The 23,931-nt window shown below is 44.5% G+C and overlaps 3 protein-coding genes across 6 annotated transcripts in view; 1 reads left to right on the top strand and 2 right to left on the bottom strand.

The window, feature by feature from the left end:
* Positions 1-767, bottom strand: part of adamtsl3 (ADAMTS-like 3) — a 183,190-nt gene extending 182,423 nt beyond the window's left edge. For all 3 annotated transcript variants that reach the window (XM_069711465.1, XM_069711466.1, XM_069711467.1), the window contains exon 1: positions 558-767. The gene's annotated coding sequence lies outside the window, so the exon portion shown is untranslated. The remainder of the gene's footprint in view (positions 1-557) is intronic.
* Positions 768-3,852: 3,085 nt separating this feature from the next.
* lmnl3 (lamin L3) lies at positions 3,853-11,368 on the top strand. Of its 2 annotated transcripts, XM_069711470.1 has the most exons (12): positions 3,853-4,553; positions 4,931-5,087; positions 6,415-6,540; positions 6,838-7,008; positions 7,105-7,230; positions 8,116-8,336; positions 8,425-8,644; positions 8,971-9,078; positions 9,175-9,291; positions 9,471-9,578; positions 9,669-9,707; positions 11,002-11,368. In XM_069711470.1, the coding sequence occupies exons 1-11, from the start codon at positions 4,159-4,161 to the stop codon at positions 9,705-9,707; spliced, it is 1,788 nt and encodes a 595-aa protein (XP_069567571.1). In that variant the 5' UTR covers positions 3,853-4,158; the 3' UTR covers positions 11,002-11,368. The 2 variants fall into 2 exon arrangements, with proteins under 2 accessions (XP_069567571.1, XP_069567572.1); XM_069711471.1 differs by lacking the exon at positions 9,669-9,707.
* A 2,430-nt stretch (positions 11,369-13,798) lies between these two features.
* On the bottom strand, positions 13,799-18,996 carry LOC138628434 (E3 ubiquitin-protein ligase MARCHF3). The gene is made up of 4 exons (XM_069711482.1): positions 18,857-18,996; positions 17,951-18,146; positions 15,048-15,254; positions 13,799-13,957 (listed from the first exon to the last, which is right to left on the bottom strand). Exons 1-4 carry the CDS (start codon positions 18,994-18,996, stop codon positions 13,799-13,801), a joined length of 702 nt encoding a protein of 233 aa, XP_069567583.1.
* Positions 18,997-23,931: the final 4,935 nt, after the last annotated feature.

Below are 23,931 nucleotides of genomic sequence, written 5' to 3'. Positions count from 1 at the left end.
TCTTCTTTTTTCTATTTCATGTGACTATAAATGACTTGTCTTTGGGGTAAGGAATGTTTTTACAGACAAAGAAGCACCATCAGTTTGGAAAATAGACTTCCAGTGGGTTGTTTTTTTGTTAGATTATTGATTATTGGCTGGTTTAATAAATAGGCTAGCCTTATTAGAATAATTAATGGTCAGTGCTGCTGAAGTCAAAGTCATCGGAGGAATATATTGATATTACGGAATATAGAGCTCTTACAGGCACAGAAAGGGAAAATCACCCGGAACCCTTCGGTCCACAACCACAGCTGTTTTATTGGCCTTCGTGTATTACAGACTCTCATTTTTAATTCATGTATATTTTCTCCTGTGCAGGTAAACAGCGCCGAGACGCTCATCCAGAGATCACAGCAAGTTGTTGAAGTTTCTACTGGCTGAGACTGAGGCATCTCACGCCTCAGCAGCAGCGTGTAGACCTGACGGTGTGACCGAGGCCGTCCGGACCGAACCGCAGGTGAACGGCGGCGTTCAGCCACACGTGCGTGTTTGTCCCGGAGAAATAAACACCTTACCTCGTGAGGCGGAGACGTCCTGCGCTCCCTATGCGCTCATATGGACATGTAACATCAGTTATTATCCGCTCCGACTTCAAACCGAGCTCCGCTGAGTCCACACCCCGAACCGAACCGAACCGAACCGAACCCACACACGTCCCGAGAGAACGAGCGCGGAGAGGAACACGCTGCACCGGGAGCCCCGCGAAGTGTCTCCGGTAAAGTGATCCGGGCTCCAGCAGCGCGCAACGCGTCTGTCTCTCTCTCTCTCTCTCTCTCTCTCGCTCTCTCTCTCACACACGCACACACACACACACGCACACACACACACACGCACACACACACACACAACTTGGGTCCACGGTCAAGGTAGACACACATATACAGCTTCCGCTCAACCCTTTCAAAGTAAAACAAACAGACACGCTACTCCTAACTTGCCTATAACTTTTATTTCTGTTGATAAAACACAATGTAGGATATCGTTTTTAATTATCGGCAATCTATGTAAAGCAGATGGAGTTTTTCAGGTAACTGCAGCTCATCAGCTGGGAGACAAATCCCTATCCTCATTTTATTGAAACCTCTGCAGTAATTGTGAAGGCTTGCATATGTAATTTCCGGTGTACCCTGGGTGTCTCGAGCCGCTTGGTGCAGCTCTGTGTTGGTGGTGGTGTGATGAGCAGCTCTGTGTCGGTGGTGTGGAGGAGCAGTGCATTTCTGGTGATGTCCAGCTGCAAGAGGAGCTGCATTATTCCTCATGCTCACTCACGCGCCCCACCTGTTGTTGATGGCAGGCCACTTCGGGCTGTTCTCTTTGTCATGTTCTCTACACCTGTCACCTGGAATTACGCCTGTCAACATTTAGCTTGAGGATTATTTCATGTTTCACCTGATGGAGACTTTCCATAGTTCATGTTCACTGTTGTTGGATCAGATGATCACACAGGTAACCTGGGACCACGTGACATTCACAGGAATGACGTGGAAAAAGACAGCAGGAAGCCAATTTGTTCATATTGACCCCCGGAGTCCATAAATGAACCCAGCAGTGATCATAACGTCATCCAACTCATTTGTATCTTTCTTTTTGATGGTGTTTCTCTTTCTGAGCTGAAGTTTAACTGTTATTCCTGCTGGTCAGACAACATTTTTTTCCTGTTTCACACAGTAAAATTAATTCAAGCTAAACCTTGACAATTTAGATAATTCTGCTTCCACATTAATGCACCTCAATCCAATAAAATAACCCTGACAGGACCTTCAGTCATAAATCGTATTTCCATGATAAGTCTGTGCTTCAGTTTAAATCTAAACTTAAAAATACAAGATATTTAGTGCACATTAATACCTGGAGACGTACTTCAGATGCACAAAACTCATCAACTGAACTGGAATGTTTTCTAAAGGTTTTGGCCATTTTATAGGATTCATGTGATGTTATTTTATATTTTTTCTTTATTTCAACAATGGAAAGGTCAAAATTAACAAGTAATAAAGTTTGCAATATGTCCCTTTATTACCATGAACACATCCACTCTACTCCCTCTGGACAAATTATTCAAAGCACCAAATCTGCAGCTGAAAGTTTTCATGAAACATTTATTGACGGAGTCTTTCAAATTAAAAATGACACTGCATATTTGTAGAAGAGATTTATGGGCAGAGTATGGACAGTAGAAATTGTTTCATGGGATTTGTTGACACCAACATAAGAATAACTCTGACCTTGTCCTTTACCAAACTCACTATTAAAGGCTTTATTTTGGAGCTCCACATCCAGCAGCAGGTTTCTGTCAGCATCCACCTGAGAGGAGCACACACACCTGAGTCCTGCTGCCTGTCATCAGCACGGGATCAAAGGGGGAGAGTGTGTGTGTGTGTGTGTGTGTGTGTGTGTGTGTGTGTGTGTGTGTGTGTGTGTGTGTGTGTGTGTGTGTGTGTGTGTGTGTGTGTGTGTGTGTGTGTGTGTGTGTGTGTGTGTGTGTGTGTGTGTGTGTGTGTGTGTGTTATCTTCACTCCCCACTGTACACACACACACACACACACACACACAGCTTTTATTATGAGGTGAAGAAGAGGAGCTGGCAGAGTATCAAGGGGCAGGTTTGGCCCAATGAGGACATCAGAAAGTCCTCAGATGACAACACACCGTATCACTGAAATACGAAACAGATGACTGACCGATACAATTATACAAATATCATCCTCTTTAAAAGTGTGATATGGAGGTCTAGCGCCCCCTGTCATCCACACAGCATCTGTGCAACAACATTAAAACAGCTTGTTTTCTCTCGAGTCATTATTAAAATAATCAGCTTTACAGTTCGTTCATTTTATCTAATTTATTTTCATTGAACATTCAGTGCACTTTATTGTTAGAAATGAATCCTAAACCGGATTCAACATGTCAGGAGGTGCATTCAAACAGCTGGGAAACAAAAGGTTCCCTCTAACGTGGTCTTGTGGTGAGTGTCATCAGCAGCCGGCTTTTGACGAGTCATCTCCGTCAGCTGATGTTCTGCAGGAACCTCACCGACGTCAAACGTGCCGAGTTTCACCGACACGGACCGGAAGTGGAGCGGTTTTACCTTCAGAGTAAAATCATAACAATTTATCACAGAAATTGATCTGCCATAGAATGCTGTTTAATTTGTTATATTTAATAAATAATTCAGTGTCATGAACTTAACGTATGATATAGTGCATTTTTATATTTCTTCCTTCTCAGTACATAACGTTATTATCTTCATCAACTGTACTATCCAATCAGCTCCACTTTTAAATCATTATCATGTATTTCATTTATGTCTTTGTTTATTAAATGCTGCATGGCCTTTCCTGTTCAGGAGTCATTAGGACTTTTTCTCCTGTTTTGTGTTATCGGTTTTATTATTTTGGTAGTTTGACACATTACTGGTCTACAGCAGAATATAATATCATCCAAACAAAAGGCTCATTAAACGTATCTTTCTTTCCCAAACAGCAGCCTGTAGACAATGGTTGTGGAAATTTACCTGAACAAGTATAATTTGGCAAAAATGAAATTTGGTGTTTTCTTTCATTTTTTTCTTTAATTTCAAGGCTAACAAACAAATGTGTGCGAGTGTAAACGTCGCCAATAATTTCTTATTATTGATTATTTGCGACAATAAGGATATATTGAAATTCTTTTTTTTTTTTTTTTTTTTTTTTTAAATGAACCTTAAATTAAACTGTTATTCTTCACGCGATTGTAAGAGTCATAGTTTTATTTTGAAAGTCTTACCCGGAAACACTGAGCGTAAATCTGGGTCTCTTGACGCTGTTTGCGCTCTTCACTGTCTCAGTGCGTCAACTCGTCTGATTTGATTCATTTCAGCTGTGGACGACTTTACTGCTGGAGAAGAGCTAATTGCCAGGTAGGTAGGAGCCCAGGTGAGAGTCCCGCGTGCCGCATTGACCTGGGAACTCACCGGCAGGGCCTCCACGTGACTTTTATATCAGCTGTTCGGGCCGCATCATTGCTTGTTAGTTCGGATGGGTGAACCTCACTGCGGCCCATAGTTGTGTTGACGTTTGGAAGAACCGACCGAACCATCTGGATCACTTGACGAAGACCGAGCTGCCGTCCACCATCATGGCCTCGGCCACCTCCACCCCCGCCGCCCCCGGTAGCCGCTCCAGCCGCTCCGCCAGCCGCCGCAGCGTCGCCGCCGCCGGCCTGTCCTCCGCCAGCACCAGCCCGACCTGCATGTCCCGCGTCCAGGAGAAAGATGACCTCCGACACCTCAACGACCGCCTCGCCAACTACATCCAGCGGGTCCAGGAGCTGGAGGGCGAGCGGTCCTTCATGCTGCTGCAGCTGGAGGACAAGGACGAGTCGAAGAGCCGCGAGATGGACAACGTGCGCCGGCTGTACGAGGAGGAGTTGGCCGATATCAGGAAGTCTCTGGACGGGCTGGCCGGGGAGAGGGCCCGGCTGCAGATCGAGTACGGAAATCTGTGCGAGGAGTACCGGAAGCTCCAGGCCAGGTATTTACACCCCGTCGGGAGTTTTTTTCCGTTATAATAAACTCCAGTTTAAAGTTCTTATTAAATACAATCTGCCCTCAAACGCACCACTCAACACGTCAACGCACTTTTTAAAGGTCACGAGCTCCCTGCTGCCCCTCAGAGGTGATGGGACCCAAACCTGTTCAAAACAAAAGTCCTCCCAACCATTTTAATGTTTCATAAAACATGTGAATATTGATCCCCAATAAACAAGTGAGTTCTAGTTTTATGTTGCATTTGACAAGCAGAGGTGATCAGCTGACATCTTCTGACTTCTGTTGTCAAGGCAACATGAAACATGGACACGGATATTTATTTGATGGACGGTGCGATCGTTGTGCTGATGTGTCCGACAGGAACCAGAAGAAGGAGAGCGAGCTGGCCAACGCCGTGGCCCAGTGGAGGGAGGTGGAGGCCACTCTGACCTCCAAGGATGCCGAGTTCACCAAGCTGCTGTCTGACAACAGGACGCTGAGCGAGGACGTCTCCGACCTGCAGGGACAGCTGGAAAACGTAGGAACCACAGACATCAGTCACACTGATGGACAGACAGGAAGTCGGAGGGTTGGACACAGAGGTTAGCCGAGCTCGGCATTAAGACCGGCTTCAGAAGGAAACCAGGAATAATAATAAACTTTATTTGTAAAGCACCTTTCGTACAATAAATTCGGCATGGAAGTGGTTTACAGCAAGAAAATGACGTAGTGTTTAACATATAAAGGAACATTTAGAAATATAGAAAATAAATAAAATACATCAAATTAAACACAATTAAATAAAGCAAAATGCATTCAGATGGTGCGGTAGTTCAGAGTGCAGGAGAGCTTCAGGAGTCGCTGGTTAAAGGCTGAAGTAAAGAGAAATGTTTCCCTGATATCTGCAGGTAGTTTGGAGCAGAACCGACCCAAGCTGCTGAATCTCCATGAAGGAACATAGTTCACCAGAAAGTAACTTGGCCCGAGCCAATTAAGAGCTTCATATGCGAGGAGGAGGAGCTTAAAGTCAGTCCTGTGTCTTCCAGGTAGTCGGTAGTCAGCGGCTGGAAGTGGACCGATGTTCTCTCCTCTTGGCTCTGGATGAGCTGAAGTCTCTCTGTTGTTTTCTCATTTTGAAACCTTCCCGTCTCGATGTGTTTCTCCTCCTCAGGTATGAAGTGTAGCACTCATAAGTGGGTCAGGTCCGGTTCAGGAGCCCGACAGCTGGTTGATAGAACCTGTCTGATGTTGTCGACACTGAAACATCTAATGGCGACGTTTTGTGCCGACCGATGCGGTTTTCCAGATGCTGTACTTGTGTACTAACATCAGAACACTACAAGTACCAGGATGATGCACTCAAAACGCTCCAAAAAAAGAAGTGTGAAGCTCTGGACATCTTGGCTCTGTAGAGGAAGGGGCGGGGCCACCATCGTAAAGGATTTTCAAATTAAAAGCGTGTGAGGAAGCTGCAGCTGTTCCTGAACACAAAGTGTTTGTTCTCCGCTGCTGCTGGACAGAAGAATCAGTGTGTTTATTGAGTGTTAAACAGAGGACACAAAAACACACTGAATTCTGGGTAAAATAATTAAAGCTGCAGATATTTTGGAGGCTGATGTGTTCACATGATGAGGTCATTTCCTGTCAGTGTGGTTTGAAACAACATGACGACACAGTAAGAGTCCTGGGTTTTCTTGTGTTGTGGGTCAAAAGACAATCAAAGTCTGTTGTCATGGCAACAATCAATCAAAATTCTCCACATACATTAAAAGGAAGGAAGTGTTTGACAGGCTAAAGGTTGATGTGTGTCCGTGTGTCCGTCTCCGTGTGTGTCTGTGTGTGCGTCCGTGTGTGTGTGTCTCCAGGTCGAGGCTGTACTGGCCGACACTAAGAACCAGCTGAGCTCTGAGATCTTAAGAAGAGTAGAAATGGAGAACCAGGTGCAAACACTGAGAGAACAGCTGGAACTCCAGAGGAACATCGGGGAACAGGTAACACACACACACACACACACACACACACACACACACACACACAACATGAAACCAGCATCAGTGAGTAACAGAATCTCGTTCCAGTGGGATGAATCAGGCTTGAAGATGTGAGTTACTGAGAAACAAGAATAATAATAAACTATTTCAAGATTCTTGAAAACATCAACATCTTTTCAAAGTATTTCCAGCTGTTAAAGACACAAATTGTGATTCTGATTATTTAAGATTCTTCATTAATTCAGAAGAAAAAAATGGAAGCTCACCATCGTTTATCTTTTTTAAATATTTCCACAGGAGATCCTGGAGATCCGAAGCCGACACGAGAGCCGCCTGGTGGAGGTGGAGACGGGACGTCACCGAGAGTTTGAGAGTAAACTGTCGGAGACGATGCAGCAGCTGCGTCGGGACCACGAGTCTCAGCTGCAGCAGTACAAAGAGGAGATCGACCGCACCTTCAGTTCAAAGGTTCAAACACGCCGCTCAGAAAACTTTACAGCACAATGCTTTTTATTTTCTTGAATTTAAAAGCTTTTTTTGTTTTTGCTTCGGCTCTTTCTACAGTTGCAGAACGCCCAGCAGGCGGCGCTGGAGAAGAACGACGTGGCGTCGGCCACCAGAGACGAGCTGGCGAGCTCCAGGCTCCGCGTGGAGACGCTCAGCTCGCAGCTGCAGCAGCACCAGAAAGATGTGAGTTCAGCTGGAAACGGATGAAACACGATCCCGCACGTAGCAACAGAAACCAGAGTCCTGCTGGTAGCAACAAGAACTCCCAATCAGCACCTTCAGCCATTTAAATGTACCGGCTGGTTTCCATCTGATGACGGACACACGGGTCAAATCGACTCCTGTTCAGCAGAAATCATTTCGCACAGCAGATGTAAAAATGATTGTTTCAGCACAATAACTCGGACGTGGTTATGAACCTCCCGGTGTTGGTTTGGTGAGTTGATGACCACCTCGGTGTTTTACATCAGGGAGAGAAACTAAACGATATCCTGCCTCCGTCCAACATTCAGTCCAAAACACACTGAGGGAAGAAATCATAGAAAACATCATAGTCATAGAAATCTCCTGCCTACGGCGCCCCCTACTGGCCATAGAGGAAAAACAGAATTTAGATTGTGCGCATGAAATAGCATTTCGTTCGCATGTTTTAAATAATTTGTTCGCACCAGATAAGTTTATATATATAGAGAGAGAGAGAGAGAGAGAGCACAACAAACAGTCTTTCTCCTCTCAGTGTGAAGTTCGCTGCACCTGCTTCATGTCAGTTGACCACCTATAAAGCCTGCCGTGCTGAGCTGTCTCTCTCCGTCTATATAAACGTGCAAACAAATTCATTAAAACGTGCCAACAAATGAATAAAATGTTCATTTCCTGTATGTTTTATGTGTCTCTGACTTGAAGCTTGTTGTTGTTGTTTTTTAGCTCCTTATTGTTCATCTTTAATCTAAAAATCCTGTTGGACTTTAATGTCTGTGATCCAGGTGTTTGTGTCGTATCAGGCCCAGCTGTATTGTTCTGGTGTGTCCTGGTAATGATGTTGCTGCTGCTGACGTTTGTCTCCGACAGAAAAGGGTTCTGGAGAGCCGGTCCCAGGAGCTGGAGAGGGCTCTGGACCGGGAGCGGGAGATGTGGCAGCAGAAGCTGAGTCAGAAGGAGCAGGAGCTTCTGAAGATGAGGAGCCAGATGTTCAGTCAGCTGGAGGACTACGAGAACCTGCTGGACGTGAAGCTGGCTCTGGACATGGAGATCAACGCCTACAGGAAGATGCTGGAGGTGGAGGAGCAGAGGTACCGAGCGTCGTCCGTCCATCGCACGGCACGGTTCCTGTTCTGATGTTCTGCTGGAGTCCCAGAGAGTGTTTGTCTGTGTTGTCAGGCTGCAGCTGTCTCCGTCCCCGTCCCAGTGCTCGGCCGGACCGCCGGCACACGAACACGGCGGCCGCCGGGTCCGAGGGAGGAAACGGAAACACGAGGGCGTGTCGGGCAGCTCGCCCGCCTACAAGATGTCCAGTCGGTCAGCGGAGCGCGGCGCCGTGAGCGTGGCCGAGATCGACGTGGACGGGAAATACGTCCGGCTGAAGAACAACTCGGACACCGTAGGGCTGCCGTGGAGGAATTCTTCTTCTTCTTCAATGAATATCGTCCACCGTCACACTCAGACTAGTGTTAATGAAGTGATGCTTCTCTACGGAGCAGTGATCATCAGTGTTGAGACTTTTTCTGTGCAGCTTTCTAGTCATGGAAAAATCCTGGAAAACAACAACAACAACAGCAGCAGCAGAAAAAGTTGTCTGGTTTCAGTGAATTTACGTTTTAATAGCCAAAAAACTTCATTTCCATGTTGTTGAGGTTTGTCTGTGCTGAGGAAGTTAAAATAGAGAGGAGGATTGTAACTGCTGCGCTCTCCTTCCTGCGTTTCCAGGAGCAGCCACTAGGTGGCTGGGTGGTTCGGAGGAAGTTCACAGATTCTGGAGATATTTCCTTCCACATCCCGTCATCCTGCGTCCTGGCTGGAGGTCAGACGCTCACGGTGAGTCGTTACAGCTGATCGACTGGAGGGAAACACGCATGATCAGGGAAACACGTATGATCGGAGGGAAACATGGTTTTGATGTGTGCCTCTCAGATCTGGTCAGCAGACTCGGAGGAGGAGGCTCTGTCAGGTGACCTGGTTCTGCAGGGTCACAGGAGTTGGGGGTCCGTCAGTGATGTCAGGGTGATCCTCCTGAACCCCGACCACGAGGTCAGTGAAGCAAACTCCATGTCCCAGAATGCACCTTTGCACACCTTGAAAACAGAACCTGAAAGTGAGGACATGAACCTTTTTAAAAGGTCTTTTGGTCAAAGCCTCTTTGAGTCAGATGTCGAGCTAAATCAAAGTCTTTCCAACATATTCACAAAGACGTCATGTGATCTTTCCAGGAGGTGGCCGAGCGCAGTGTGAGCACGCAGGGAGGAGGAGGAGACGGCGAGCTGGAGTTTGATGAAGAGTTCGTGGCCGGCAGTGACATCCAGCGCTTTCGCAGACAGGTAAAGATGCCGAGTCATGAGGTTTGTTAAAGGCAGAAACTCTTTACTGTATCAAACCTGACGTCCTCGTTGTTTCCCGCCACGCTGAAGCCCAAGAGGAAGAAGAAGAAGTGTTGCTCTGTGCAGTAGGTGAGGACGCCCGTCTGCATGCTGTGTCTCTGTGCTGCTCACAACACGGCATGTTTAAGAACTTCTGCCTGATTTAACATTACATTAGTGGTAACTCTTGATCATAAAGCTGCTCATCAACCGGTGTTCAACTAACAGCTCAGTGTGTCCAGATCACAGACTGAATGTAAAAGAGTTCGTAGCTTCAGGTCTGTAAAATGGTTCCGATCCAGAAGTGTCTTCAGCTGCAATACCAGCGAGTGCCACTAGAGGTCGGCTCCAAAAAGCCTCCGGCTCCATAGACTCCCATTCAACTTCTCTCATCAAATCCAAAGTGAATAAAATGTGTCCATCAGTTATCTCGGTGTTGTTAGCTAAAGTCACTCCTTCTTCTTAGTTTTCTGGAGGTCCATCTGAAAATAATCCCTCATTCATTAGAAAAGAAGATTCAAGAAGACCTGTTTTTGGGGGCGTGTCTGTTTGATTGACAGGCCTGTGGTGCAGTCAGGTTTCAGCTATTGGTGGGCGGGACGTAGTATCGTCAGGTTTCCGATCAGATCGGTCAGATCCACCGCTGGCTCCTCCCCCAGCTCGTCCAAATATGGTCACTTCCTGCTCCAAACCGCTCCGAACTAGCAAAGATGGTGACGGACAGAATCTGAACTGGAGGATTATAACGGACGGTTTATATGGTGCGTTCAAAAGCAAGTGAGAAGTGGGAGAAATCACCTGAACTGGGAACTTCCCCACTTGGAAAGTCTGAAGTTTTTGAGTGTTTCGAGAAGTCGGTCTGACGTCAGTCGTCATGGCAACGTTTGTGGTGAAATGGATTCGCTTAAAAAAAAAAAAAGTAACTTCATTGTTCATTTATCAGAGTACAGTTTTCTGCCTGTTTTAAACTTTATCTCCTAAAAAAAAAAAAAAAAAAAAACACGTAGAAATGTCGCGTATGACTCCATTTCTTCCCTGTCATGGCCTACCAAGGCAATGACGAGGTTGTTTGTCACTTTGCTGTCTTCAAAAAGCAGATTTTCTGTTGCCTCTTTTATTGTCGTCATGGGAACGCTCTCAACTGGGGAGTCTGAGGTGAGCAGGTGTGAACATTCCCACTTCCCAGCGAGCCCGGACACACCATTAGAGCAACAGTCCTTTCAATTAAAAGGAAACATCCAAACCCAGTAATCGGGGTCTCCCTGTGGTTTCCACGGTAACGGCTGCCTTGCTCCCCTCTGACTGCATGCTCTGTGCTAACACAGCTCCTCCACCATGGATTAAATGTGATGACACTGCAGTTGGTTCTTTTTGTCCCCCTCAGGACATATCTAAGGAGGCCAGTTGTGCTCTCATGTGATTGTCCGTCTCCTGGTGTCCTCCATCACCTGGACGTGCTGCGTCCTCCATCACCTGGACCTGCTCTCTGCTTCCTGCAGGACGGCGACCCGTTTGACTGTGAACAGCTGCGACGCCTTACAGCAACAGATCAACCTCATCTTCATCGCTCCGACTGCACAAGAGGAGCTCTGCCCTGATTTCATCGTGTGTGTGTGTGTGTGTGTGTGTGTGTGTGTGTGTGTGTGTGTGTGTGTGTGTGTGTGTGTGTGTGTGTGTGTGTGTGTGTGTGTGTGTGTGTGTGTGTGTGAGATTTAAATAAAATTATTGGCCCAATAAAGTTTTCTAAAGAATTTAAATCCAGACGCTTGCCTCTATATGACTGTTTATTACAGCACATGTAATGTGGTGGAAGTTTCAGCAACGAGTTAAAGTGTCGGTTCACCAAAATTATCCCCAAAAACATTTTCAGAAATCTTCACTTTAAATCTAACTAAAAGTTCTGGTTCAGGTTTTCAAATGTCTGAGTTTTCTGCTTCCTCTGACCTTGTATGCTCAAGATATAACAATAATCATCTTAATAATAGAGTTAACTCCACACACCTGTGTGTTTCGGACAGGTCAAATCCACACGTCTATTTTTGTCCAAAAAGAAAACGAATGCATTTGATTTTTGCACCGACTCGTCTCCTCTGGTTGACACTGGATCAGTAAGTTTAAAGACTGCTCCTGTTGCGTCTGAACGGTGTGCAGCATCATGATGTGTGGAGAAGCTGCAACCTTGCTGAGTAAGAACTCAAGTTTCATCACTTAATCAAAATCAGCTCATGAGCTCCACAAGCTTTTGTGAGCAGTGGTGGTTTTCTTTTTCTTTTTTTCTAAAGCCCCTGAAAGTTGAGCAGAGAAACATCAAAGTTTGTGACAAGTTATTGAGGAACAGAAAGAAGCACCAGTGCTGTGAGTGCTGTGTTGTCATGTTGGAGGAGCCTGTTGCCATGGCGACACAGTTCAGGTGGTCCACAGTGAATGTTCCCCTCAGAAGGTCCCGGTGGAACTCGGTGTTGACAGTCTGACTCCGGGGGGCGAATTCACAGTGACACAAAGGAAACCCAGCTGGTGTCTCCTGACCTGACGATCTTTCATTGGTCTTGGACAGTGAAGCTCCGCCCCCTCTTGAAACATGATGTCATCAGAACACCTGGCCGGCTCACTGCTTCATCGACGTAGACTTTCCGAAGACGTTCGAGTTTGATGTGCGTCCTCTGGTTATGTCGACGGAGAAATCACAGACGGACGTGACCAGCGTTTCCAAAAACGTGTAACTCAGGTGCTGATTTTGATGAAGCGACAAAATTTGTACTCATTATTGGTTCCATCTTCCTCCTGCTCCGTGCACGTCGCTGTGCTGTTCAACAGGACCTTGTTGGTCCACCCTGGTCTTTATCAGCAGTTGGCAGAGTGCAGCAGTTACAACCGAAGGAAATAAGAATCAAACCAGATTATGGGCAGATTTCCTGGCAACCTTTATGTGGGTCGAAAATACAGGTTTGTTGCTGAAAAGGTTTTTTTTGTTAAGTGATACAAGTTATGTCAAATCAAAGATGCTGCAGGATGTCTCAGTCTCTGACTAGGAAGCTGCTACTGGTGTCCAGATGTTCCACGACGTGAAGGAAACAATGGTGACGTTTTATTCAGAAGGTGAGAATTTGTATTTGTCCAAAACTTTATGACCAAATACCAACCAAACGAAAATGGCCTGGTGTCCTCTGTGCCTCCAGCTGACTGAAGAGGCCAAAACCAAAGTGACGTTCTCATCAGTGGGACAGGTTGTGTATTGTTGAGGTCTAACAAACATGTCGGTGGCATTTCCATCCTTCCAAAACCTTTGTTAACCTCCATGTTCACTAACATGATGTCTTCCTCTCTGCTTCTGTTGGCATGGTGCATCTCTCAACGTGTTACCGCCACCTGCTGGTCAGTTGAAAGAACAGCCAGTCGTTAACGTGACTGCACTTCAGAAGACCAAATAATTGAGGTGACATTGAGTATTGTTACCTGCAGCTGTTACATCACCTGTGTCTGATAAAAAGACATCACAGGGTATAAAAGAATCACCCTGCTTTAGTTGGGAGGCAGCAGTGACATGTTTTATCAGCTGCTAACGCTCCAATAATTTTGTCATGCCTCGTTAAATATGTTTATTTGACTAAAACATGACAAACAGTTTAAAAGTAGCGACTACGAGGTGTGAAGAGTCTCCTGCCGCCTGTTTCTCTATGAACCAAACTCCCGTCACCGTCTGTGTGTTTGGAGGCACATGTTTCAGACAGATGTGTCAAAACCTGAACAAATCTAACTTTCAGTGGCGCCATGAATGACGAGCCTGTTGGAACTGTTTGTGTCTGCAGGAAGTTCTCGGTTCAAACACGCTTTCATCGACGACACTCGAACCACAAAGATGCAACGGTCCTCATCAGGTCGTGATCTGGACTTAAATCCACAATGTGGTAAAAATAAGATCTGCAGCTTCGTCCAGAACTCATCATCGTCTTCAGGAGAAGATCCTGATCGTCCCTGAAGACTATATAAAATATAAAAATGTCCACAGTATCCAGACTCAGACTGACATCAGTTTTCATCCGTTTATAGCTGAGATTTTCACCTTCTCTTCCGGAGACAGTTTCCATGGTAACGCTGGTGGTAACACCGGTGTAACCCTCCTCCTCCTCCCATGTCTTCAGGACCGGGACATGTCCCGTCTCTCTGAGGAGACTCTGGTCTCTCTACACCATGGTCTCCTTGTTGGTGTCTTTGCTGAGCGCGTTGATGGACGGCGTCAGCTGGTGACACCTCGTCTGGGCGGACGGGGGAACCGTCAGCCGCACCGTCTGGTCCGTCTTCTTCCACGTGGTGAACAGATGCACGTGGTAGCGCACAGACACCTGGCAAAACAACAGAGCCGACAAATGTGGGTAGAGCTGGCATAGGTCAAAGGTCAAATCCAGCACCATACCTGTAGGTCACATGTTGACAACTGAGAAAACTCCAACATGCTGCGGAGCTGGACTTGTTTTTTTGTCAATATTGTGTTCCCAAGAAGTATTGACTCAAACGTTAGTCATTCTTTAAGAACTGATTTGATCTGTGAACCAATAATTGTATATTAACAGTCCAATCTGTTATTGCATGTGATGAGTGAGGCTCCCTGCTGTGATTCATGGCCGCCCACCTGGTTATTATATGACTATTGTTTCTACTTGTTAATAGTGAGTTTATTTGCCCTGTCAGGAGGAGATCTGTTGTCCCTTAGTTACTCCCCTTACTTTGGTTTCTTTGTTGTGTTTGTTGCCTACTTGATTTAATCTGATTTTGGTTCGTGGACCCATTTAACTAGCCGGCCTTCTTGGCTATTTTATATTTATATCTTGTGTGGCTGCGTGCTCAAATATTATCTGGAGCAATTATATCAGTTGTTCATCCTGGAGGGAGTTTTCCTGATTGTTATCTGTAAACCAGCTGTTGCAGGTCGCTGGTTCTTTTGTAACAGGACTGTTGGCCACTAGGTGGAGCTATCCTTTTCTTTTCCTGGGTCGTCTCCTGCATGCCAGTTATTGCTGTCTTCTTAACCTCTGTGTTCTTGTCTTTCAGTGCGAGTGTGACCAATGTGTGTTTTCCATATGGGTGGTGGTGAGGCACTTGCTCCACCCTCCAGTGAGCATCTCTGGACATTTTTGAGTTTTTGTAACATCCTTTTGTAGTAAAGACATTTATACCTTTAACTTTCTTCCTAATTGGAGGAATGCACCTGCGTAATTCTTCATAAATGTTTCATTTGAAACTAGAAGCTCTTTTTTAAGTATTGTCTGGGTGGCGTAGTGGCTTCCCTGTCAGGTGACCCGGTCACAGTCATATTTGGGGAAGTGGACACTGATCATGACGAACTGTGCAGTTCATGATAGTTAAGGTGACACCACTTGAGGGTTTTGAAATAATCACCTCATGTTCTGTCTGAATGAACAGACTCTAACTCACCATGGCCCAGAACACGTAGATGATGAAGAGGGCCAGTGTGAGCACCAGCAGCCCCAGGGCCTCCATGCCGTTGGTGTAGTGGAGGTCCATGGCTCCTTGGACACACAGCCACCCCGACAGGCTGGCCAGCGGCGTGATGAAGAGGAAACACGCCGCGTCACCGCACAGCGTCCTCCTCTGCTGCCGCATGGACGGAGAACACAACCACTGCAGGGAGGAAGAGGAGGGCGGGGGCTCAGTAACAGCACGTTATACCACATAAGTCCAGCTCCACATCCTGAAGGGCTCGATGGAAACACGTGGAAAGTATCTCCGAGTGTTTGGATCCTGTGATTGGCTGCATGAAGACACTTTTACAACTAACACAACTAGTACAACTAAAAACTCTCTCTTCATCCTGCAGGAACCTGAATGTGGAGAAGTGGTGATCATGCACTCTCTCATGTACTTGGTGATATTTATTCACTAAACATGACATTATTGAAGAAAACACAGATTAAAAATCAGTTTACTTGGAATGATTAAATCTAACTATAGACCACATTTTATTTGGGTATATCATTTTATTTAATCCAGATGTGATGTTCAATCAAATTAAAAGTCTCAACTCTGGTTGCACATTAGAAACGTTTTTCCTTGTTTATTTTTATTGATTGTTTAATGAATTTGTAAAATTTTGTATGATTATAGTTATCGAAGGTTCCTTCTCTCCCAGTCTGATTGATGGGTCAGTTAAATGTTCATTTATTGGTTTTTTCAGGTGTTTTTAATGTGTTGTTGACATTAATATTGTTTGTAAACAGGTTTACACCCTCATCCTCTTCATCGATGCCCTGACGTCTCTCCATAATATTGTTTGTTGGAAGGTGTAACGTGTTTGTCATGATTGATGCTGATGAGACTGTGCTCACACTGAAGATGGGCTTCAAGAAGAGTTGTGCTGCGTTCAGATGGAACTTGTCCACTCGCGGTTACAACACAGGCAGTCGTGTGCACCTTATGCTCGCCGTTCAAGTGGTTAAGTCCGAAAAAACACCGACATGGACGGCGTCTAGAAGCCAAAGAGGCTAATGATTTAGCGAGCTAACATAATGCTGAAAATACAAAGATACAGACGGAAAAGGTGAGTCCGTTGGGAAGATCAACATGTTCCTCAGACGTAGACTGTTATCTAAGTTACGAAGACAAACTCTACATGACTAAAATTACAATATATTAACTTAACATCCAACCACACATAAACCTCCATGACCTCTGACCTTTCTGTACACGTCAACAAACATGTCTCCTGAAAACTTGAGGCTTGTAGAAAAGTTCCACATTGTGAATTCCACAAGAGGGCGCCGTTCATACGCACTCTTCTCGTGTACACTGTGAATACAACACCGTTTGAACGCAGCGTTAGACCAGCAAACTCCTGCATTTATTAAGGTGGAATCACATTACAAAAAAATCTGCTTCATTTCCTGCTCTCTGAATAACGGACAACTTCAAGTGTGAGTGTGTGATGACCGGAGTTCCCCTTCGTTCAGAACATAAATCATAGAACATTGAACATAGATCATAGAGTATAGAACATTGAACATAGAACATAGATAATAGAACATAGATCATAGAACATAGATCATATATCATAGAACATAGATCGTCTATGTTCTATGTTCTATGTTCTATGATCTATGTTCTATGACTGTATTTAGGACTTTAATTCACTACCAGGTAACAAACTGCACTCAGACTCTGTAGTCTGTGATTTTTACACACATCAGAAATGTCTCACACACACACACACACACACACACACACACACACACACACACACACACACACACACCCCTTATCAGCCACAGAGGTGACATCACCTGTACGCAGTGTTGCCTGGAAGCAGGCTTATGCTGTTCAGTGCGTAGCTTAACCCGACAGACCACATGGTGCTTAATCAGCAGATTACTGTCCGACCACACATCCAGTCGGAGGAGCAGGAGGAGGCCGAGGCCACTGATAGGCTTCACTGGTAGGCTTCACTGGTAGGCTTCACTGGTAGGCTTCACTGCCAGGCAGGGGAACACCTTCTAATCTGGCTCTCCGGCTAAGTGGCTTTAGAGGCGGTCGAGCTAACAGCAGCAGGCTCTCCAACGTGAAGACAGCAACCTGCCCATAAGCTCCTCCCACTGATTTCAGAAAAAAGAGCTGGGCTTCTCTGCTTCTTCTGTCCGTTACTTGTCCTGTAGTCTCTGGTCCCGGTACTGGTACCAAACCCAGCATTGTGACTGACAACGGGCCTCTGAGAGGCTGCTCACACAGGGTCTCCCTGTGTTCAACTAGGAATCACGTTTTCGCCCAAATAAATCATTATTTTCAGTGTTTTGTTCTGCTGATGTATGCGAGGGACGAGGCCGAAAACCAAAACTAGGTTTTTTTTCTTCGGGCCCCTCAGACAACTTTGCAGACACAAATCTGTAGTGGAAATCACTGCATGGGCTCAGGAACACTTCTGAAAACCATCGTCTGTGAACAGTTATCTTTCTTTCTATCTATCTATCTATTACCTATTATCTATCTATCTATCAACTATATCTATTATCCATCCATCCATCCATCCATCCATCCATCCATCTATCTATCTATCTATCTATCTATCTATCTATCTATCTATCTATCTATCTATCTATCTATCTATCTATCTATCTATCTATCTATCTATCTATCTATCTATCTATCTATCTATCTATCTATCTATCTATCTATCTATTGTATCTTAGTCCAGATATTGGTCATAGCCAGTGTGTCTAAGTGAAGGTACTAATCTCAGTGGTTTACTCGACTGATATGTGAATGCTTGGATCAATAAAACCCTCTCAGCAGTGAGAACAGCGTCCCAGCGCTGCGTACGATGGTCCTACCTCGGTCAGAGGCTTCGGCAGGCGCTCCAGTTCAAACTGGTGTTGGCAGAGCTCACAGTGGGCGCTGTTGGAGGCAGACAGCCAGTGCTCCAGGCAGCCCTGGTGCACCATGGCCAGGCTACCGGCACACTGACACAGGGACAGGAGCTCCCCGGAGGCCCGGCCTTCATGGCAGATCCTGCAGAACAAATCCTCGCTGCACACACAAGGACACAGAGCAGTCAGAGGAGGCCGGCTGAAAGGTAATATTATGAACCGTAGACGATGAAATCCACTAATTCCACTTTGTAGTTTTACATTGAGGAACATTATTCTTAGCTTGTTGAACTATTTTCCAACACAGTCTTTCAGAGTGGTGAACCTCTCCCCATCTTCACTGCTGAGAGACTCCACCTCTCTGAAATCATCTTTTATACCCAATCATCTTACTGATCTGTTGCCATGGTAACCTGATTAGTTATCAGTCCACCAGGTGTTTTTTTTTTTTAGCATTACACAACTTGGCCAGTCTTTTGTTGAGCCTGTCCCAGTGGCCATCAAATTCAAATTGAGCAGATATTTTTTATAAAACATAATTTTTTTTTGTTGTCTTTGGTCAATTTTCAATTAAATATGGGTTTATGGGATTTGCAAATAATCACATTCTGTTTTTATTTAAATTTGGTTCACAAATTTGTAAATCACTGCACCTTTGCCAAGATAATCCATCCACATGCCACATCTGTCACGAGCTTTGAGAGAATGAGCAGTTTGCATGCTGGCTGCAGAAATGTCCATCAGGGCTTGTTTTCAGCAGAGAATATAAAATAGCTCCATCTTTAAATGTGGACTTCAGACGGGTTCAAACTACAGTGGCAGCTCCACACCGTAAGTGTGTGATAGTGCTGATTCCTGGCGTTGTGTTACCTCTCAGTGAGCATGTCCACGTGGCAGCACGTCGCTTCGTGGTTGCAGCTGTTGAGTTCGTTCAGCACACGTTCAGGCCTCAGCTTCACCTCTCCTGCAGGGCTGGACACCCACAGGCCCTCAGCATCATCTGCTGTCATGTCAGCTATATGAGGGGCCATTCACTCATGTCACATCTGTTAGCACACACACACACACACACACACACACACACACACACACACACACACACACACACACACACACACACACACACACACACACACACACACACACACACACACGAGTTCAGGAAAAACTATTCTTCCTCTTGTGGTATGGCCTGTTATCATAAAGACAATCCTTTCAAGAAAATCTTCTTTCTTTACTAAACTGATCTGAAAAATCTGAACTTGGCATAACAAAAACTCAAAAATTTTAAATGAATGATTCAAACTTTCATATGTTGCTGTTGGTTTCTGATCTGAAACCAGCTGCAGCCAGAAAAATATATCCTATTCTATTTGTTGTTGTTTATCGCACACGTGCACCGCCTTAGTAGATAAAGTGATCAAACTGGGGGACTTAAATATTCATGGTGATGTTGACAACGACAGCCTCAGCAGTGCAATTCATGATATATACATATACATATATATTGGCTTTTAAAATGTTAGTGAACTATTGGTGAACTATTTATATATATAACCATACCCCTGTTCTGACATACAGTATATGACAGAAACGGAACATTTAGTCGTATTTCCTCAAAACCCTCTTTTGTACGAACATTTTTTGTAACTTTAAAATTTGCAATAATGGACTATAAAGTATTTGGGGAAAAAAAAAATCCTAATTTAAAAGATGTCTGTCTGATGATGCTGTGACCAAATTTAAGTAATTCATTCCCTTATCATTTGGCGCTATATAAATAAAATTGAATTGAATTATCATTAACTTCAATACCATGTGCAGATACTTTTGAAGTCAATTACCTCCACTTTATTTAACCTCCTGTTGATAGTGCTGCAGCCTTCCTGCATGTGATACAGTGAAAAAGAGCAGTGAAACAGCTGCTTGCTATAATTTGTAAATGTGCTCTTTAAAGCAGACATTGTGAAAGCTGGAAAGAAAGTTTTTCTACTATTTTAATGAATAATGCCAGAACCACATTTTATCTATCATTGATAGAGGAAAACAAGAACAAAGCCAGTTTTCTTTTCTTAAGAAATGTTACTGGTTCAGTGTCCTTCCATCGACATGGTGAAGTGTGAATGAAGAGAATTAAACAAAGTAGAAGATTTAAATGAGACTGATCAGAAAGACACGAGAATGTTCATGTCAACAATGGATCCTCCACACACTGAAACGTTCATTATGGCATTTGTTTTTGTACCAGGACCCTGAGTCTTCACATTTCACATGTCCCCTTTGGCCAGATGTGAAGAAACCTGCATAGATTGCTCACTAACGAACTAACTAACTCACTAACTGACCCGCAAAAATTTTAGAACAAAATATTCTCGCTTAGTTTTGGTTTTATGAGAATCTACTGGGTTTTTTTTTTTTTAAACTCTCTTCCATCACCAACCTGATTTCCAGCAGCTGGTTTCAATGAAACCTTTGATAAATCCACCAATCAGCTGATAGACACAGTTAGCCACTAGCTGGTGAACTAGTGAACAGCCAGGTGTTTCCCAGGAGCTGGTGGAGACCAATGCAGAAGTAAAAGGACTGATTAATCTAAATCAATATTAATGTTGCTTCACTAACAATATAAATGGATATTATGTCAGTGTTTTTTGTTTCTTTTTGCCCTCAAGTGGCCAAAAAATAAATAATGTGGCTTCAAAGTCACAAAAAAAAGTGAAACAATCTCTTAGTTTTTTTAACCTGCTGTCTATAAACAAAATTATTTATTTTTTTTAACTTGTATTTCTCTTTTCTTCTTGTACAACAAACTGTTTTAGTTTTGCTTGTTTTGAGATAGAAACAGATTTGCTCAGAAGACAGAAATATTCTGATTGAACCGCTTCATCTTGACTGGTGGAGACCAAAGCAGAAGTAAAACGACACTCCTGTTTTCACTTCTACATTTCCGTAAACAAGACAGTACTGTTGTAGAGAAGTATGCCGAGTCAGCGCACAGCTCACCTTCATTCAACAGAACAACACGTGTGAAAGCAGTGACACATGAAACAGAGCAGACAGGTCAGACATGCAGAGCCAATGACAGCCGAGCACAACACACCGTGGAGAGGAGCAGTCATTTTACCGGCAGCCGGACGTCCTAACGGGCCGACGGTGTGAGGTCGGTGAAGCAGCGTCGGCGTTGCAGAGCGTCTGTGTGGAGGCTTCTCCTCCTACAGCCTGCCAGCAGATTAGAAAGTGAGGGATTAAACGAAGGGGAAAGTAAGAGGAATGGAAATCACATCAGAGTGAGTTACACCACCTCACCTCGCCGCGCCCCCTTTAATCCTGTTAGGGGCTCCGGCAGGCGGAGCGAGCCTCGGACCGGCCTCCTGCTCCTGCAGGAAGATCACCACCCACATGAGGTTGTGTTGTTGTTGTTGTTGTTGTTGTTGTTGTTGACCTTGTATATCTGTTGAGGAGAGACATCTCCATTCTGATTTATGCACACAGAGAAATATACAGCATAAAAACATGATTAGAATAGATTTGAAGTTTTATGTTCCTTCTCTTTCTCTTCGCGGGTTTGTGAGATGATCAGAAGGAACTTTGCATCCAACCTGTGGAGGGAAAATCCTGAGAGCTGCATTTAGAGAGCGTGAGAGACTATTAAGATGCTCATCTATCTTACTGACATAATCAGAAAGTCCATTTCTCATGTCATCATGTGTTTCTGAGGATGCAGGAACACTTTCATTACCTGTGGCTCTGACCTTTGACCCTGGGATTGATTGGAACTAAAAGGCTCAGCACTGATGCTCTGGTTGTACTGAAGGTCTTCCTCCCTACAGAAGACTGAACAGGAGAACAAGACTCATGTTCAGAACCTCTCCAGTTATACATCACCGTTGTTGTTTCAAACTGTTTTTGCTCCTTTGAGTTCAACGCCTGCATTTATCTGACAATCAAACTACAGAAGTCACAACATGAGTACAAATTATTCATTGAGTTTAACACTAATTAAATGATTTACAGAATCTGAGAAGATTTTTAGAGAAAACAGAAGATCAGACTTCATGAAGTGGTCTGTTATTCTGCATTTATAATTGTAATTTTAGAACTTTCATTTATGTGACATCTTTACAACTCAGGAAATAACTAACGTGGGGAATAAAGAACAATCTAATGTGTATAGATAAATAAACCGGGATGAAAAATAAAATAAAAACACGTTTTGGTTGATGAGGTCCGAGACAACATACAAGGAAAATATGGCCTGCGTTTCAAATTGCATAATATTTCTTTTTACTTTTAGCAGGTCGGTGAAGCAGCGTGTTCCAAACATTTCAGAACACATGCAAACATTTCACATTTTCTGAATTTTGTGTGTTTTCTTTAATGTTTTTTGTGTCTTCTGAAATGTTTTTGTGTTTGACCTTCAGAGCTACCGTACTGAAGCCTTGGTCTGTGTTGTCCCGAGGATGAAAACATTTTAAAGCAGAGACACATTCAATAGACCTCTGAAGTCTGTTCTCTACCTCCCTGCATCCCATAATCCCCCCAGAGGGCCAGACAGAACCAGGGGAGAGCTGGACTCAGACATGGAAGCTGTAACGACTTTTAAATTTGATTTATGATGCAGAATAATTTGGGATCAGGTAGCTGACAGCAGAAAATGAGCTGCTACCCTACTTCAATAATTATTTTTGGTCAGGAAATCAAGTGTCTTCTCTGTCACTCTATATTGTGAAACATAATACAGTGTGTGTGTGTGTGTGTGTGTGTGTGTGTGTGTGTGTGTGTGTGTGTGTGTGTGTGTGTGTGTGTGTGTGTGTGTGTGTGTGTGTGTGTGTGTGTGTGTGGAGCAGATCAGGAGCCCAGCAGGGGTTTCTGAACAAAGCCCTTCCATTCATATTTATATTTATTTATGTATTATTTATCAAATAAAAGTTGTGCTGAAGAAACAGCTCCTGAGCCAGCAGAGACAGAAGTAGAAGGAGTTTCTCTCTCCTCCCTCTAATCCTGTCTGTTATTCATTCCCAGGCTGCTCCTGACAAAGCCCAGAGGGAAGGCACATCTTTGGGAATTCCTTCATGAGCAGACTGGGAGGGTGAATAATTCCTTTGACAGCAGAGGTACTGCATGAAAACATACAGAGAAGAGCCACTTCCTGTTGGTTGCTGCCTCCTGCTGCAGGTCTGGGTCGGCTGAGGTTGTGTCTGGCTTTTGTCAAGGTCTATTTGTGATCAGGGTAGCCTCTTGCCCCCCTCCTCCGTCTGCATTGTGTCAGATGGGATGGGGGCCCTCTCTAATCCCGCTCAGGACAGGAGCAGGGGCCGCTCTCCAGTCTATCGATCACTGGCTTCATCAGGTCCGGTAACAGCCCTTCAAAGATGTTAGTCTTTAGTTAGTGTACCTCCGTCTGGATCGATAGCAGACAAAAGCACCATAGGAGGCTGTCTGGACAGGAACTCACACTCAGGAGTTCATCTCACCTGTTCACCATCATGATGATAGAAGGAGGGCTCAGTATGCTTTGAATAAAGTGTTGTTGTAGCCGGAGGCTTTTTGGAGCCGATCTCTAGTGGCACTCGCTGGTATTGCAGCTGAAGACACTTCTGGATCGGAACCATTTTACATCCATCAGACTGGCATTTTGCGTCTTTCAGAGCGGGTTCTCAACACTCCGCCCCTTTCTCGGTGAAAACGATCCTGCATCGACATCAACGGATAATCGGAGGAAGTTGAGACTTTTCTTCTCCAAACTTCTGCTTTAAACTAACCGGTTTAAATAAAAAAGTCATGCTGAAGAGTTGCTGTGTAGTTAGTTGAACCAACGATGATGTGAAAAACTCTTATCTCCGATTTGTTTCCCTGTTATGTCCTAAAAAAGATCCTGATAGAAGATATGGCACCACTTTATACAAGACATCAGGACGCTGCAGGTTAAAATGGAGCTCGGCCAG

Source organism: Brachyistius frenatus, unplaced genomic scaffold (assembly GCF_029030835.1).
Source record: "Brachyistius frenatus isolate BFR_SWC_R1_liver_20210118 unplaced genomic scaffold, ASM2903083v1 Contig_100, whole genome shotgun sequence".
NCBI lineage: Eukaryota > Metazoa > Chordata > Actinopteri > Embiotocidae > Brachyistius > Brachyistius frenatus.
This window is presented reverse-complemented; position numbering and strand designations above follow the sequence as displayed.

Excerpts from the sequence above, each read along its gene's own strand:
- lmnl3 (XM_069711470.1), top strand. The coding sequence starts at position 4,159 with ATGGCCTCGGCCACCTCCACCCCCGCCGCCCCCGGTAGCCGCTCCAGC. Across the intron at positions 5,088-6,414 it reads TGCAGGGACAGCTGGAAAAC|GTCGAGGCTGTACTGGCCGA; the intron begins GTAGGAACCACA and ends GTGTGTCTCCAG. Across the intron at positions 8,645-8,970 it reads TGAAGAACAACTCGGACACC|GAGCAGCCACTAGGTGGCTG; the intron begins GTAGGGCTGCCG and ends CTGCGTTTCCAG.
- LOC138628434 (XM_069711482.1), bottom strand. The coding sequence starts at position 18,996 with ATGACAGCAGATGATGCTGAGGGCCTGTGGGTGTCCAGCCCTGCAGGA. Across the intron at positions 18,147-18,856 it reads GTGGACATGCTCACTGAGAG|CGAGGATTTGTTCTGCAGGA; the intron begins GTAACACAACGC and ends TTGTGTGTGCAG. Across the intron at positions 13,958-15,047 it reads TCTACGTGTTCTGGGCCATG|GTGTCTGTGCGCTACCACGT; the intron begins GTGAGTTAGAGT and ends TTGTTTTGCCAG.